Source organism: Lipomyces chichibuensis, assembly GCF_038497645.1.
Source record: "Lipomyces chichibuensis strain CBS 12929 unplaced genomic scaffold V1513scaffold_3, whole genome shotgun sequence".
NCBI lineage: Eukaryota > Fungi > Ascomycota > Lipomycetes > Lipomycetales > Lipomycetaceae > Lipomyces > Lipomyces chichibuensis.
In genome coordinates, this window is record NW_027117455.1 from 636786 (window position 1) to 651834 (window position 15049).

Genomic DNA, 15049 nt, shown 5'->3' on the forward strand with positions numbered 1-15049 from the left:
ATACCGTAACGAAAACGTGAAAAATATTTCAACTGTCCCAAATACCTTTAAACCACGTAACATGAAATAACGTCGAGCCCCGTCGAGGTCACATTAATTGCACTTATTGAACTGCGGGACGACTGCTGGTGAAGCTTGATTCCCGAAATTTTTTGGCGATAATCTTCTGGGTATGGGCTAGGCCAACTCCTGAAATCTCGGCATATGAAAAGCATAGTGCGGATATGCCGTAACTGTCCCCTCATATGGCCACAGTTTCGAGAAAAAATTTGGTTATGTGCAATGGAGCTGTTTTCGATGAAGCTCATACGACCACTTCTGACGACTCGTCTACGGTCTGTGAGTACCTGTATATCTGCCTCGTCGGATTGCACGTATCGGAAAATGTCAAAACGGGCGCTGTATCAATTACTGCGGACAGCAAACCGGCCAAGAATACACGGTAATGGATGCGTGAAGGCTCAGATTGCCCGAGAGTCCACAGATGCGACAAAGGCGCTGTCAGAGAAGATATCTTCAGAAATAAAACAAGAGGTTGCCAAACTGGAGTTTCCGACAATTATAACAAGATCAGATCATATACAACGATTGAGCAAATACTACTCACCGAAGATGCTCAAGTCAATTATCGCGGCAGAGCAAACAGTTACTCCCGACCTATGGGATAAGAGGAAGAAGGCGAAGCCGCTATTTCCACTTTCATATGCGGACGATTTGGCGAAGCACGACCCGTTTTATGATCTTCCTAGAATGCCATGGACCGATTTCTCTGAACCTCACCAGCCGGTTCCACCTCCAAGCGATCTGCCTCAGACTGTGCCGCCGGACTTGATGAACACGGACGTCGTGGAAGCCGAATTGGCCAACAACAGAGGCATCAGCAGAGATTATATGAGGAGGTTGATAGTCAGGCCATTAGTTCGGAAACTAGTCTCCAATGTTACCAGGCTGGGCAAAATTCGAAGTTTTTATTCTCTCGTTATTGTTGGTGACGAAAATGGAATGATTGGTATCGGCGAAGCCAAGGATCGTAATGAATCCAGCAGGGCAGTTATGAAGGCCAAAAGTAAGGCACTTAGAAACATGTTTTACATACCGCGACTAGACAACAGAACGATATTTGGTTCTTTGGAGAACAATTATCATGGAGTCGACGTGCAGCTGTGGCCTCGCCCGCCTGGTAAGTCAGATCAAGTTGTCGTTATGTCAGAGATTAACGTTTCATTAGGCTTCGGTCTGCGCGTCAATCATTTAATCCACGAAGTGGCCGTGTGCGCAGGACTAAAAGATTTAGGCGGTAAAGTTCGCGGCTCGCGCAACAAGATGAACACAATTAAGGCGACCATTGAGATGTTACGAAACCAGGTGTTGCCGGAAGAAATTGCGCGGGCCAGAGGAAAGAAGGCTGTGGATATCAAGAAGACTTATTTTTCTGCCAGAAAGTAAAATTCGACGATTCGCATAGGACATAAAAAAATGTTCATATTATCATGTATAATTATACCTGTACATATCTCCATGAATGACCTCTAGTTGAGCGCAAGACTCAAAAGTCCTTCAACTACACATATACGTCCTTAATTACTGTTGTGGTTTATCCTATATACCTAAGCTCTTGAATACCTTAAACGCCAAAACAATATCCAATTATATAATTGCTGTCATACAACTCATTCTGAACCATCCGCCAATATAATGCCCCCTTCTTCATCATGAAGCTGTTGCTGTAAAAAGATACTGTAGACTGAAGCCTTAAGAAGGGTGAACACAATTGCCATCTTCCGCTCTAAGACACGCAAGTTATCCAATATTTCTGGTGTCGGCACCGAAGCCATTTTTGCCAATTCTCCCGAGAGCTGGAGAGTGTGAACATTAGCATCTTTTTAAGTAACTAACAATACAAAGGATAGAAATATGCGTACTATGTTCAAATTCTGACTTAACAGCTTGTACTCTTTTAGAAGATCTTGTTCGACAGGGGAAAGAAGATGAAGAAACACGTCAGACGAGATCGCGGGGACGACAGACATATCCTGGTTGTCTTGAATCGCTGACATTGTAAAAGACCAATCTGTATCCTACATATATTTATTTAAGAGCGTATGACAAAGAGAGCGTGCTGTAGAGAAGCAAAATGCGTATCAGAGTTGAGCTGCTTAAGAAATTAATACGTCCCAAGCTCGATCATCTTCCCAAGGAGACGCGTACACGTAAACATAGGTTAGGGTTGTTTTCTGTCTAAACGCGAAACTGTGGTCCCAAGCGGCCCCCGTTTCAATCGTACGAAGAGAATAAGGACAAAGTCTATCGTACATAGAGGAATTACGATTAGATATATGGATGCAGTAGGATCTGCTACCTCCATTTCTGGACAGGGCTTGTCGCCTTCCACGCACGGAGCACAAAGCCAGTCGGAGAAGTCGTACTTTGAGAAACAACGGGATGCACTGATTGCTGAAATTGCGGTTGTAAGTTGATAAAGAGGAAGTTGGATCAGATTAAGAACTGACTTTTGTTTCCAGAGTTTAGAACACGTCCTGTCGAACGTAAACACTCTCAATCGATCGCTGGAAGGTGCCATTGCGGTAGGTGCCTTGTTCCATTTGTTGATCATGAGCCTCGTACTGATTAGTTACAAAACAGGTTGGCAAGGAATTTGAGAGTGTATCGACACTGTGGAGTACATTTTATGATGGTATTGCACATGAAAATCATGGCGGCGTAGATGAGGAAGAGTTGGATGAGGAAATGGTTGAGGATGAATAGGGCGGAGGGGGGAGCGCAGATAAGAATGCTGACGCCTGAATCCAGTAAAGGAACCGGAATTTGATTTTTATCGTGGGACACTTGATTCATCGTTATTACGTGGTGTTATCTTGAATTGTGTTGATTGTGGCTATGGTGATTTAAAATTAGTCTATCGTCAGTCAGGTTCAGCTAAGACTTAAAATATTCGTAGCAGCATTAGAAAGCTGGATCACGTATAGGTCAACTGGATTAAATCACCGCCAATCCTCCTAGCCAAGGTGAAGGAACGCCGATTGAATAAGGAACGCACAAAATGAACGAGAAAGCGATCCCCGAATACTCTATTCAGCCCAATGACAATTACTAAATATCACACGGAGACAATGAAAGAACCATAGTAGAGTGAATTCTTTAAATTACAGAATCGTGCATTTCCCTTTCGTTCGTCAAATCAATGGTTTCCTTATGGCATCGACGACCATTTGAAAGACAATATGTAAGACGAGCACTCGACATAAGGAAGGTGACCTATCCTATTGGCCATAATTTGATCCTAATTTTCTGTCAACTCGACTGTACAGATGCTAGGAGCATCGTGGTTATGCATACCATGCTTGTAGTAACCGGTGCCAATCCTTGCGAGCGAAGCGTTTTTATTGCATTACCATCCCCCGGAAATCGGTCTCCAATCCGACAAGTATCATAGGAGTCCCTTCCCGCAAGCACCATCGCCGACAGTTAATACCTTAAACAAAGGGCTCTCTATTCACCATTGTCCATTGACATAATCGCGGCCACTGTAGTCTCTTTTAGCAGCATAAAATTACGTCTAGTATAACGACATGCGTTACATAGCGTTAAGCACGCCGATACTAGCAGATGGCAGAAATAGTGCGATTTAACTCCTGTAAACGCATGTCTTGTGATTGAGAACCTCTAGCTGCTAATCCGACTGTGCAGATAATAAAGCGAAATCGTGGAGTGAATGCCATTGCTAAAAACAATGAAGAGGTTGTCTCAAAATATCCAACGAATCGATCGCTACGCGTCGCGTCTGCGTTTTCAGGGGCCGAAGTGTAACTCCCACGCGATGATTTTCGCTCTCAATCCACCTAAACTATAGGCTTGCTGAGAGAATTGCCATGTCCATACATTATCCTTGACGTACCTTCTCCTCTGACCTTAATCACGCCAGTTAGTCAGCTATTGTAAACGTAGACTCACAAATTGGTTTCAGTCAATAATGCAGTAGTCTCTCGAAATCAGCAGTATTAATTACAGGATTACTTTTAACGTGCATTGCCGAAATTGCGTACTGCGTATGGTTTGAGACAGAGCCTCCTGCATCCTAATCATGCTGACGCCGCCCTCCGACACGAAATAGATATAATTTACAACACTATTCGAAACCAGTATAATGCGAATTGCGCAAGCGATTACTATGATGAGAAGCGGGTATGTTGCAGTACCCGTATGCAGTAACTCAACAGAAAACGTGCGAAAGCGCTCGGCGCATACACGCACCACTGACAAATGTTTCCAAGATATGATGGGTAGTCATAGCCCATATGGCGCCAAGTTAGCCCAAACTTATGTATTATCTATTTACATCTAAAAATTTTCCAAATCAATGTCCTGTCACTCCGTATCCATATAAACATCAACACAAGAACATAGTCGACGTATAGCATACAAATAGCCCAACCTTTGGTACCAAATCCTACCCCCAAACTACTACTATCTACCTAAATATACAAAAAGAACCAAAACCTAATGAGACCGACGCCGGTGAGGTTGAGGTCGTTGATGATGAGGATGAGGATGGTGATGATGATGGTGGTGATGATGGTGATGTTGCTGCTGTTGCTGCTGCTTCCTACTCTTTCCAATTCTAACACCTAACCGGCCAATACCAGACCATACTTCTGGTGATAATTGCAATGGAAGTTTTCGTCCATACAAACACTGATCTACTACCCATGTGCCAACGAGAAATTCTTCCTGAGTCAAGTATCCTTGCTTCTCCCGGGTGACCAGATCCCTGATACCCACATTCGTTAGTAACGGCGTACAAAAAGATCAGTAATAACCACTCACTCACCATACTTTTTCTAAGATATCCCTATTTAATCTAGACCTCTCCCAAAGTTTTCTAACCACTAGATTATGTACACAATCCGACAATTCCGGAGGTAGAAGTGTTCCTTTGTTCGCAGCCCATAAAGCCCCATATCTTTTTCGCTCGGTCTCACTGACGGTGCCACTGACAATCAAGTGTTTCCATGGCTTCTCGGCATTGAACACATGCTTCTTCTTTTCTGGTTTCCGCATGGTAGTCCTAAACGGCGTTCTCATTGGAGCAAATTCTGCCGAGAGACGGCTAAGCCGTTGATTGCCATCCTGATCGTCCTGTATTGTCCGCGGTGCTGGAAGCGACATTGTTGACAGAGATGCTTCGACATTTCCGTATATCGACGACGGCCTTCCGCTTGCCGAGGATGATATTCCAGGGACCCTTCTTGTTTCAGCACCAAACTTGTTGTAGCTGTGGAATGGTTGGAAGATTCTGCTCATTTTAGTCAAGCGATGTGGACGAGATTCCAAAACTTGTGACGATGCCGCAGCTACCGGCCGGGAAGAGCCGTTGGTCGAATTTGCCTTATCATCTGACATTGTCCGCCGAGTTGCAATAGACCTCGGCTCAGACTTTACCACAGATACAGTCGACGGCGCAGAAGAGGACACACGACGCGGGGGATTAAGATTGCCGGGAGGACATGACTCACTTCGGTCTGCGTCAAGCCATGGAAAACCCAAATGGTAGGAAAGTGACTGCGGGACTGGAGAAGCCAATTCATTCATGCTACTTTCTGTGGAATGGCCTTTCGCCAATGCCGAATAAGTGGATGCCAACGAGGAAGGTCGTTCTTTTTCTTTACCGGTACTCTGTTGAGCTGAAAGAATCGAGTGTTGAGTTGGCCGTTGTGGTCTAGGGCAAACCACTTCTTGTGTAGACTATGTGATACGTCAGATCAATACTTATGACCAAAGCGAACACTTCAACAGGACACTGTTACCTTAGAGAGAACGGACTGCGCCTGTGACACTGCGACGACAGTAGCAAGTTCCTCGGCCTTGGCTGCTTCTTCACCACGTTTAGCAATTAACCTCGCGGCTATAAATGCCCCAGAACTCTTGCTCATTGCGACTTTCTCTTGCTGCTGTTGTGCCTGCTCTTTCGCTAGCCTATGCGATTCTACCATTGCTTTCTTCGCTGCAGCTTGTATATCCGCTCCCTCAAAATCATTCTTAACTTCGGTAACATTTTTGCTATCGAATACGCCGCCAGCATTTATATGCTCTGCAATCCGCCCAACGACACCGGTCTGCTCTAACGATGAGGAGAGTGACACGTCCGAACGATAAGACGGCGCAGGTGAGGGCGACCGTAAAATCTGCTGTGATTGTATCGAACTCACATCTGCCACGGACGATGCAAGACTTCTCGGAGACACTGAGCGGTCAGTCGAATACGCTATTGAAGTGTCCCCATCCCTCGGCGAAGGCGATACAGACGACGATTTGTAGCTTTTTGCCGCAGCAGCAACAGGATCCAGACCAGTCTGAGGAGTGGAGACGGGGTTATTGATGGCCAACGTTTCCACTTGATGTCGATTGGCTACTTGAGCTGCGGCAGTCGCGGCAGCACTTGGTGAGCGGGGAGCCGAACCGGCAATGGCGCCGCCCCGGCCTCTGGGAGCATCCATTGACGATACATTCAATTGATAGTGTTGTTCCCTCGGATGATGGAGCTGTTGCATGCCATTAATGCTGATCCGTGGTGCTCCTGCAGCGTTGGCTTGAGACCGTATCACAGGGACGCCTACATTGACATTGTCGCTGTTGAGTGGATTATTACCGGCTGACTTATGATCCGAAGGCAATGGTTTGGAAGAAACTGATCTTGCTGCCGCCGCGGCAGAACTCAGAGCCGTTGACGAATTTCCGTGTGATTGCCGAAGATCATAGGCCGGAGAGGGAGATATCTTCCTACTGTTACCATTAAACTGCAGTGCCGATGGAGATATGGTCCCTCCTTTCACGGACGCCAAAGACGCAGCGATGGCGGCTGACGTAGCAGCCGTAGTGGCGTTGTTAACTCTTGAAGAGCTGCCGGACATTTGATCTCCAAGTCTGTGGTGCTACGATGGCCCCGTTGGTGGACTCGTAGATGTACTATATTCCACCCGAACCCCCTTCACACCAACCACCGGCGAGAGTATGATGCTCCTCAAGTCCTCAGCTATTCGATGCGATCTGTAAAGTGAAAGTGGTATATTTAGCGTCGCTGTATGTACAAGCCCATGATGTGTTGCTGCTACTGGTTTATTGACGCGGACCAGGGCGTAGAAACCAAGAAATGTGGTCGGTGAGAAAGTGATTATGCCAAAAAGCATCACTCGTTGCAAATCTACACGCACGCGTAGATTCTCGGCTATTATTCCTGGGGCTCGAGCGGGAAACGTGCGAGGGTTTACTTGACCTTCCAAATATAGAAAGCCGATGACGTAGCTATCACGTGACCGTTATGCTCTCCACATCTTTATTTCAAGGGAACATCTTTATTATTAAGAACGTATGCACAATTTGAAGACTCCATGTGCAGATAATTGCGGTTACTATGGATGACTCGATAGATGAGTCGTTTGAACAAGATCCATGGGTCGAGGACGAGACATTGTTATCTCGACCACAGAATACCGGGCCATCGCCGCCATTTCACACAATTATAACTGGTCTTATTAATCCGTTATTGAAGGCGTCAAATAAGAAACCCGGATTTCACGGAGGATCTGCGACGAACGTGCGGGTAACAAGATTCAAGATTCTAAGTAATTATATCCAAAGATGGAAGCAGGAAGTTGGGAACGATATCTATCCATGCTTTCGGCTAAGTGAGTTACTCTCAACTCTCGTTGTTCTGGGGTTAATTGCTAATTGCTTTTAGTTCTACCATATGTGAGTATACGAAGGTCATTGCAATGGGCTTGCTACTAATTCTGGGATCAAATCAGAACGACAAAGAGCGACAAATGCATGTGGTTTAGTTTAATCTGAAGGTCTCGCCCAATATTAACGATGGATAGGTACGGCTTAAAAGAGAAAGCAATTGCGCGGTTGCTTATTAAGGTTATTCTCGATTTTTCTTCTGCTAATATCGTGACTGGATATGTTGACTCATCATAGATCCTTGGTATCTCCCCGGAATCAGAAGATGCGAACTCAATGGTCAACTACAAGCTTCCAGGTCAATACAAAGGTGCCGGCGACTTTGCAGAGCGATGCTACGAGGTCGTCAAGCAACGTGAGATTAGAACGGAGTATGGAACAATGACCATCGAAGACGTCAACGATCTATTGGACGAACTGAGTAAGCACAGCAAATCGTATGCCTGTAGTTGTTCTGATGGCAACTATTTGTGATGCTGATGACGAGATAGTGATGACCAACTTCCAATACTATCTAAGTTTTATCACTTAATGAATGCCGAGGAGATGAAGTGGTTAATCAGAGTTATTTTACGACGTGAGTTTGAAAATTAAAACGACGATTGGCTGCATCTAACTTGCACAGAAATGCACATAGGCGTTTCTGAACGGACTTTGTTCTCAGCATGGCATCCAAATGCAAACGAACTCTATAATATTTCTAGCAGTCTTAAACGTGTATGCTGGGAACTGTTCGATAGCAATTACAGACTGTCGGAGGATGTATGGTAACACGCTTCTGATTATCTCTACAGCGCTAATATCAATAGGCGAAAGATGTGAATCTGATGAGTTGTTTCCAACCACAGCTAGCAGCTTTCCCCAAAGCCTCGTACGATCAAGTCATTAGGAGCATGAACAAGGAGACGTTCTTTATCGAAGAGAAACTAGATGGAGAGAGAATCCAGGTGCACATGTCTGAGTACGGAAAGGTGTTCAAGTTTTACAGCCGCCGAGCAAAAGATTACACATATCTCTATGGCAGCTCTCTAGACGATAAGAACGGTGCTCTGACGAAGTATCTTCGCGGGGCGTTTGAGGAAAACGTGGAAAAGTATGTAAAAGGTTGAGTATTTAGCGCGCTGTACTAATGTGGTATAGCTGCATATTGGATGGAGAAATGGTGTCCTGGGATCCAGCTGATGAAAAGATTGAACCATTTGGCTACTTGAAAACCGCTGCGAATGCCGAGAAAGAAGACGCGGGCGAGTCATATCCATTATGTGGGTATCCGGACCTAATTATCGGCATTTACTAACTGATTTAAGACCGCGTATTTGACATATTGTATGCCAACAACAGATCGGTGGTGAATTACTCTTTGGTACAACGACAGTTGCTGTTGCAAAGAGTTGTTAAGCCCGTTCCAACGCATTTCGAAATTCATCCGCATGAAGAAGGGTCAACAAAGGAAGATATTGATAGACGCCTGCGGCAGGTCATAGCAGAGTCGTACGTGATGATGAATACGCATGGAGTATTTCAAACGCTTATTTCATTCAGGTCTGAGGGACTAGTCATCAAATTGCCGACCGCGCCATACGTCGTGAATGGCAGGGAGGATTCATGGATTAAGGTCAAACCCGAGTACATGCTAGAATTTGGCGAAAATCTGGATTGTCTCGTTATTGGTACGAGTTTCATTTGCATTCCTGGACCAGTGAAGACTGACGCTTAGCAGGGGGATACTACGGGCAAGGGAAACGCGGTGAGATCCTCGCCAGTTTCCTCTGCGGTCTTCGAGTAGACAACGAGCGAGATCCTGATGCACCACCCAAATTCTGGTCTTTCTGCCGAGTAGGAGGTGGCTTCACAGCTGCAGAATATGCGACAATTCGGCATTTAACTGACGGGCAGTGGCAAAAATGGGACTCCCGGCGACCGCCACTACAGTACATGGAGCTCGCAGGTGACAAGAATGAGAAGGAGATGCCGGACGTGTGGATTCTGCCAGAGAAATCGGTTGTGCTGGAGATTAAGGCTGCGAGTGTCGTACCCGAGTCTGAGCAGTACCGGACCAATATTACGCTGAGGTTTCCGCGGTTCAGACGAATACGGCAAGATAAGAATTATCTTACTGCGTTGTCGTTAAAGGAATTTATGAGTTTGAAGGAGCAAGCCGAGACTGAGTCTCAAGAACGGCAATTGTATATTCTGCTAATATGCACTATTTGACTGGGTGCTGATAATATTCTAGGGAATTGGAGGAGCACAGACGAAGTTCCAAACGGCCCAAGAAGGTAGACTACTATATGTCTATATGGAGCAACTAGAACTGATCTTAGAGTAGCAGCTGAGAATTTTGGGAAGCAACGAGACGGCGGTTTTGGAAGTCGCTCCTACAAGTCAAATTTTTGCTGGCCATATCTTCTGTACGTATAACATGTGCTGATGATCGACGTTGCCAACCTGGGATCTATAGGTGTTTTTGTTGATTCTAAACGAAAAGCGCAGCTACAGAAGATCATCATCAGTCACGGCGGGACCACGATTCAAGATGTACTCGCCGGACCTCAGAATATGACACACATTATAGCCGACAAAGATCTCGTCAAAATCGCGAGTCTTAAGCGGCAGGGGAAGTGGAATATTATTAGACCGACCTGGATTCAGGACTGCGTTTTCAATCAGAGGATTGTTCCATACGAGCCGAGGTCAGCTTTGATGTAATAGGTTGCTAGGTCAGCTTGTGCTGACGAGATGTTATAGACATATATATTTTGCCACGGACAGTTTGCTTGAAGCAGTTCGACGACACGTGGACCAGTACGGAGATAGTTACACGCGGTCAATGGAAGACACTAAAGAATTGCGAGATGTGCTCAACCATATGCCCGTTCCAAGTATCGACGCTATCGCAAAAGAATATGACATTGTACTCACCGAATCTGACTCGTCGTTATTTAACATTCCGAGCTTGATATTCTTCAACACCGTGATATATGTCGACGACCCAGATCTTGCATCGAGCGAGAATTTACCATGGCATCCGCACGATTCATCTGCAACTTTCAGGTATTTATTTCTAGTCTCATCAATCCCGGAAAAAAAAATTTGATTGCTGATATTTCTCAAAATAAGACTTCAAATTGCGGCAAACTACGCAATCTTTGGCGGCGCAAGAATATCGAATGACATCAACAGCCGAGAAATAACACACATTGTCACCATACGTGACGCGCCCAAGGATCGAATCACGGCTATCCGAAGTGAAATTTCTTTGTACGTATAAAATTTTTGCTGACCTTGGGGCTGTGGAAAGTGTCTAATAGATTTCTGTTTAGTAGGCTGAGAGTGCCTCGGGTGGTATCTGTGGAATGGATTGAGCAGTGTTGGAAAGAATCTACGAGGTTGAGTGAAGAAGGTATGAATAAATTCTCAACCGGACGTGCTTACGCCTATTATGGAAGTCAAGTTCGTAATAGGCTTAGGGAGCCGCTGAGATCTGACTATTTGGGCTCAACTGACAATGTCAATAGATTTTCCTGTGTAAATCAAAGACAGGTGGAATTCATTAAAAAGACAAAGACTATAAAACCTGACGATCCTGGACACCTACGCACGAAAAAGCAATCTCAAATAGTTACAGCGTGACACGTACTACAGTCATCCATAAATAATAGAAATATCAAAGTATTAAAAACACCCATGCTCGTCCACACTGTTGGCATCGACCGGATTATTCATACTCGTGAAATCGTATCCCAACCCCTGCATGGTTTCGGGACTTATGAAACTGATCTCGGTGTCCCGGTACGCTTCTGGGTCGATAACTGCGTCCTTCTTACAATCGATCTGGCTTGCTTGGAATTTATTTTCAAGTGACAGTTGGTCAATTGAGAGGATCGTGTCATTAATACTTGCCGTGCCGGCGCCATTTTGCAATGACATCGGGCCGGACGCAGCATAACAGTCATACTCGTCATCGTAGTCGTCGATGAAATCATCCTCGTCAACGTCGACCTCCGTAGGTAATTTCTTGTCAAAGTACACGTCGTCTCGTGAATCTGGTCGAATTGTAATCGGCTCATGCGAAATCGCGACCTTAGGCCTCACATTTTCCAACGAAGATTCGCTGCCCTGTGATTTAAATTGCGACGAGAGATTGCTGATGCCTGGCTTCACTTCAGCGAACGAATGTGGCTGCAGTTTCAGTGACAATTTCACATTATTCTGTGACAACGCTTGCAACAGCCGCGGCTTGTCAGGGGATTGCGATAGAGGCTGCTGATTCGGTATAATCTGTGCAATAGTTGCAGAGTTACTAACTTTCGACGCCGGCTTGTAATTTCCTAGAGCTGTTTTCGCTCTGAGTGCCGAAGACGGTACTTTATTAGTACGATCCTCCAGATTCAATAACGCCGGAATAGTCGCTGATGCTGAGATGGACCTGTGCTGGGCAGCCTTTGCTCTTAACGGACTGTTATTCGAGCACGTACTAGTTGACCGATCGCTGCTTGTTGAACTTCCGGTATCAGGATGCCGTAGAGCGGTACCCTGGTTGCGGAACGGCATTGGCGATGCATTATCATTGACCCGGTGCCCTCGTTTAAGAGACCCGATCGACTTTGTGGAACAAAAATTTGGCTGCTTAGGCGGTGGAACAGCTTGTATGTTTTGCTGTTGATTACGAGCTTGTAGGGGTTGACGACGTGCAGATTCAATCGGCGTCTTGGTTCCGTGTCTCTCAGTTACTGATGGCTTTACAACAGATGTCGCGCGAGATGCGGATGCCGCTGTTGGACGTGCGGGTGTTCTTCGGGATTTCAACGACTAACGGAAAGTTGTTAAACGGACATCAATCCAGCGAGATAGTAGATGCGTACCTTAGCGGTGACCTCCTCGTCACGTAAAATATCAAGAAATCGCTCTCCGTTGACCATAAATGGTCGTCCATTCTCATTTTCCCATTTACGCAGTGCCGTCATCAAATCGTTCATAATCTTTGGCTTGCGTTTCGCAATGCGTTTGCGCATTTGCTCTTCACGTAACAAGCGACTAGGATCGCGACGTCCAGGACCGCGAGACAGCAAACGTGACGCGTCTTGTTGTGATTGTTCCAGTTCGGCTATATCCTCCTGTAACTCGCGATATGCGTCTATCAATGACAGAGTGGGTTTTCGTTCCTGCAGAAGCTGTTCTAAATGGGCAATCTCAGATTCGTGGGCGGCCAGCGAAGCGTCGGTGAAGATGTCTGTCCAAGCAGGCGTAAATTCCAACATTTCGTCCTCTGAAAAGTACAAACTGTCCCATAACCTTTGTAGGGTTTGACGGGCATCCTCGATAAAGATGTGCATGTGGTCTCTTTTCTTTTCGTTTAGCCGGGCAAGCTCCTGCTCGTACTACAAAGTTGTTAGTTAGCATGTGAATAAATTAATCCATAAATATCAATAATAAAACATACGGCCTCTATGACGTGTAATGCGATCCCTCTGTTGGCCCTGTCGAATGCTTTGACAGCAGCCTCATCCTCGGAAAGCTTACTCCAGAGATGCTGGACTGCAGCTTTCGTGACAGATAGACGACGAAGTCTACTGTCCTTCTCCTCCTGTAGCATATTTTTCTTTGCACTCAATTTCTCCAAATGCACATTAGTGAGGCCAAGCATTTCTGGTTTATCTTTATAGCACGCTAATATATTTCGATCAATATTGTGCTGCGAAGTGCCGAGCTGAGCCCATAATGTGACAATCTGATTAGCATCTTCTTGAACAATTTTAACGCGACGTTCATATTCTTCAGATAACCGTCTAACTTCGGCTTCCAGGGCTGCGATATTGGTGTTTGTAAGACTAAGCGTGTCTGGGTTGAGGGCGAAGATGTCGTTGTCAAGGACCAGGCCTTCCATTGCCGTCGAAAGCATGTGCAAATTTTCAAATAATTCTGGGGCCATTCTATTTAGTTCTCAAGTTTGTAGTAATGCGGATAAAACTTACCATGTGCTCTCTGGTAACGTTGCGAATAGAGACCTTTTAGCTCTTCATGCTTCTTACTGAGGCTCTCAAACGCGTTCATCAACGGAAACTTAATCTCCAAATCCCCGCCGACTCCACATGACAAATCCAGATCCTGAACATCCTGTAATGCAGCCATCATGGTCGTAAGCTGTTCTCGCAATTCATGACAACTTCTGTAGAGATTTTCCCTCTCCGCGGAAACCTCCTCGACCTGCTGTTCGAGCGCATGAGACACGGCGGAATAGAGGTTTCTCTCACGAGTATTGCGTTCGTCTTCGGAGATACCGATTTCGTCGTAAAGGAGCTGGAGTTTGTCATTAATGACGATGAGTTGTGAGGATATGTATGATCCTCGCCTGTCCATGCTCATTGTCGCTGTAGTTGTGAGCGAGCGTGGGATACTCGTTATAACTAAATAACGCTATCTATCTAATAACCCATAAAAGATTGCTGACTTTGACGGGATCAGAAAGTGGAATTGGTGCTGCTCTAGGTGAATACATGTGGCTCGAAATTCCAAGTGTCGATGCGTTTGTTGACAAACCCATGGTGTCTCCATGGCAACAGCTGTTCAGCATGCGGAATGCTGGCGTGGTTAAAGCCATAACTGTGGAATAGTCTTAACGGTGATGAGTCGGTCTGTTACACAGGGATCACGCTATCGGGGGCAAGAACCGGGGCAACCAAAAGGGTATCTATTCATTAACTTATCCGTAAGTTATTTCCCACCCACAATTGACAATATTTGATGCTGAAACATCAGGGCAGCGTGATAAAGGCATTGCCATTTAAAATTTACAACGAATTACTATGCAGAAGTAGTAGCGATCGCAGTTAGGAGGAGGAGGAGGAGGAGGAGGAGGAGAGAAGATATAATAAAGAGGTACAACGTTATTTGCGAAATCTTAAGGATAATTAATGTGAGTGATTTGGGCCGACATGGGGATCTGATCTTCTCGGAAAGATCGGAACCGTACCCGGGGAAGGTGGGGGAGAATAATCCGACACAGGGGGGCAGAAATAACCCGAGAGACAGAATGTGTGTCCTTATGTGCTTAATCAAATGTACAAAATAATTATATAATAATAAAATAATTTAATAAAAAAGAAATAATAATAATAATTATATAATAAGTCGCGTCATGGGGTCTTCCCCGCACGCGCGGTTCTCGCGTGTCGTGATCAATGCGCGCCGGGCTGCGAAATCGCGTGTCGCGTCAGTCGCCTTTTTCCGCCCGGTAAAAGACTATGAAAGATTTTACCCGACGAAATAATACCGGATGCTAACTCGCTTA

At 45.5% G+C, this 15049-nt stretch overlaps 6 protein-coding genes across 6 annotated transcripts; 3 read left to right on the forward strand and 3 right to left on the reverse strand.

The window, feature by feature from the left end:
* The first annotated feature begins 305 nt into the window (after window positions 1–305).
* V1513DRAFT_437693 (mitochondrial 37S ribosomal protein uS5m) lies at window positions 306–1567 on the forward strand. Its single transcript, XM_066896957.1, has 2 exons — window positions 306–1180; window positions 1229–1567. The coding sequence occupies exons 1-2, from the start codon at window positions 385–387 to the stop codon at window positions 1444–1446; spliced, it is 1014 nt and encodes a 337-aa protein (XP_066755985.1). The 5' UTR covers window positions 306–384; the 3' UTR covers window positions 1447–1567.
* Window positions 1462–2153, reverse strand: V1513DRAFT_437694 (DASH complex subunit Dad3-domain-containing protein). Its single transcript, XM_066896958.1, has 2 exons — window positions 1923–2153; window positions 1462–1856 (listed from the first exon to the last, which is right to left on the reverse strand). The coding sequence occupies exons 1-2, from the start codon at window positions 2055–2057 to the stop codon at window positions 1671–1673; spliced, it is 321 nt and encodes a 106-aa protein (XP_066755986.1). The 5' UTR covers window positions 2058–2153; the 3' UTR covers window positions 1462–1670.
* A 105-nt stretch (window positions 2154–2258) lies between these two features.
* V1513DRAFT_462275 (DASH complex subunit Dad1-domain-containing protein) lies at window positions 2259–3141 on the forward strand. The gene is made up of 3 exons (XM_066899926.1): window positions 2259–2468; window positions 2523–2585; window positions 2644–3141. The coding sequence occupies exons 1-3, from the start codon at window positions 2337–2339 to the stop codon at window positions 2764–2766; spliced, it is 318 nt and encodes a 105-aa protein (XP_066755987.1). The 5' UTR covers window positions 2259–2336; the 3' UTR covers window positions 2767–3141.
* Window positions 3142–4576: 1435 nt separating this feature from the next.
* V1513DRAFT_174599 (uncharacterized protein) lies at window positions 4577–7179 on the reverse strand. Its single transcript, XM_066894276.1, has 3 exons — window positions 5826–7179; window positions 4846–5763; window positions 4577–4789 (listed from the first exon to the last, which is right to left on the reverse strand). Exons 1-2 carry the CDS (start codon window positions 6927–6929, stop codon window positions 4846–4848), a joined length of 2022 nt encoding a protein of 673 aa, XP_066755988.1. The 5' UTR covers window positions 6930–7179; the 3' UTR covers window positions 4577–4789.
* Window positions 7180–7300: 121 nt separating this feature from the next.
* On the forward strand, window positions 7301–11444 carry V1513DRAFT_482859 (ATP dependent DNA ligase domain-containing protein). Its single transcript, XM_066900400.1, has 19 exons — window positions 7301–7703; window positions 7757–7767; window positions 7824–7843; window positions 7896–7938; window positions 7996–8195; window positions 8250–8335; window positions 8384–8520; window positions 8568–8851; window positions 8899–9020; window positions 9066–9249; window positions 9301–9428; window positions 9479–9944; window positions 9995–10037; window positions 10088–10169; window positions 10220–10451; window positions 10507–10812; window positions 10879–11019; window positions 11082–11161; window positions 11277–11444. The coding sequence occupies exons 1-19, from the start codon at window positions 7430–7432 to the stop codon at window positions 11288–11290; spliced, it is 2853 nt and encodes a 950-aa protein (XP_066755989.1). The 5' UTR covers window positions 7301–7429; the 3' UTR covers window positions 11291–11444.
* A 1140-nt stretch (window positions 11445–12584) lies between these two features.
* On the reverse strand, window positions 12585–14118 carry V1513DRAFT_456637 (microtubule associated protein-domain-containing protein; the record flags this gene model as incomplete). The annotated part of the gene is made up of 3 exons (XM_066899588.1): window positions 12585–13139; window positions 13202–13680; window positions 13734–14118. 3 exons carry the CDS (start codon window positions 14116–14118, stop codon window positions 12585–12587), a joined length of 1419 nt encoding a protein of 472 aa, XP_066755990.1.
* Between the last annotated feature and the right edge of the window lie 931 nt (window positions 14119–15049).

Excerpts from the sequence above, each read along its gene's own strand:
- V1513DRAFT_437693 (XM_066896957.1), top strand. The coding sequence starts at position 385 with ATGTCAAAACGGGCGCTGTATCAATTACTGCGGACAGCAAACCGGCCA. Across the intron at positions 1,181-1,228 it reads GCTGTGGCCTCGCCCGCCTG|GCTTCGGTCTGCGCGTCAAT; the intron begins GTAAGTCAGATC and ends ACGTTTCATTAG.
- V1513DRAFT_462275 (XM_066899926.1), top strand. The coding sequence starts at position 2,337 with ATGGATGCAGTAGGATCTGCTACCTCCATTTCTGGACAGGGCTTGTCG. Across the intron at positions 2,469-2,522 it reads TGATTGCTGAAATTGCGGTT|AGTTTAGAACACGTCCTGTC; the intron begins GTAAGTTGATAA and ends TTTTGTTTCCAG. Across the intron at positions 2,586-2,643 it reads CGCTGGAAGGTGCCATTGCG|GTTGGCAAGGAATTTGAGAG; the intron begins GTAGGTGCCTTG and ends GTTACAAAACAG.
- V1513DRAFT_174599 (XM_066894276.1), bottom strand. The coding sequence starts at position 6,929 with ATGTCCGGCAGCTCTTCAAGAGTTAACAACGCCACTACGGCTGCTACG. Across the intron at positions 5,764-5,825 it reads CGCAGTCCGTTCTCTCTAAG|TCTACACAAGAAGTGGTTTG; the intron begins GTAACAGTGTCC and ends CGTATCACATAG.
- V1513DRAFT_437694 (XM_066896958.1), bottom strand. The coding sequence starts at position 2,057 with ATGTCAGCGATTCAAGACAACCAGGATATGTCTGTCGTCCCCGCGATC. Across the intron at positions 1,857-1,922 it reads TAAGTCAGAATTTGAACATA|CTCTCGGGAGAATTGGCAAA; the intron begins GTACGCATATTT and ends CACACTCTCCAG.
- V1513DRAFT_482859 (XM_066900400.1), top strand. The coding sequence starts at position 7,430 with ATGGATGACTCGATAGATGAGTCGTTTGAACAAGATCCATGGGTCGAG. Across the intron at positions 8,852-8,898 it reads TTTGAGGAAAACGTGGAAAA|CTGCATATTGGATGGAGAAA; the intron begins GTATGTAAAAGG and ends AATGTGGTATAG. Across the intron at positions 10,813-10,878 it reads GATTCATCTGCAACTTTCAG|ACTTCAAATTGCGGCAAACT; the intron begins GTATTTATTTCT and ends TCTCAAAATAAG.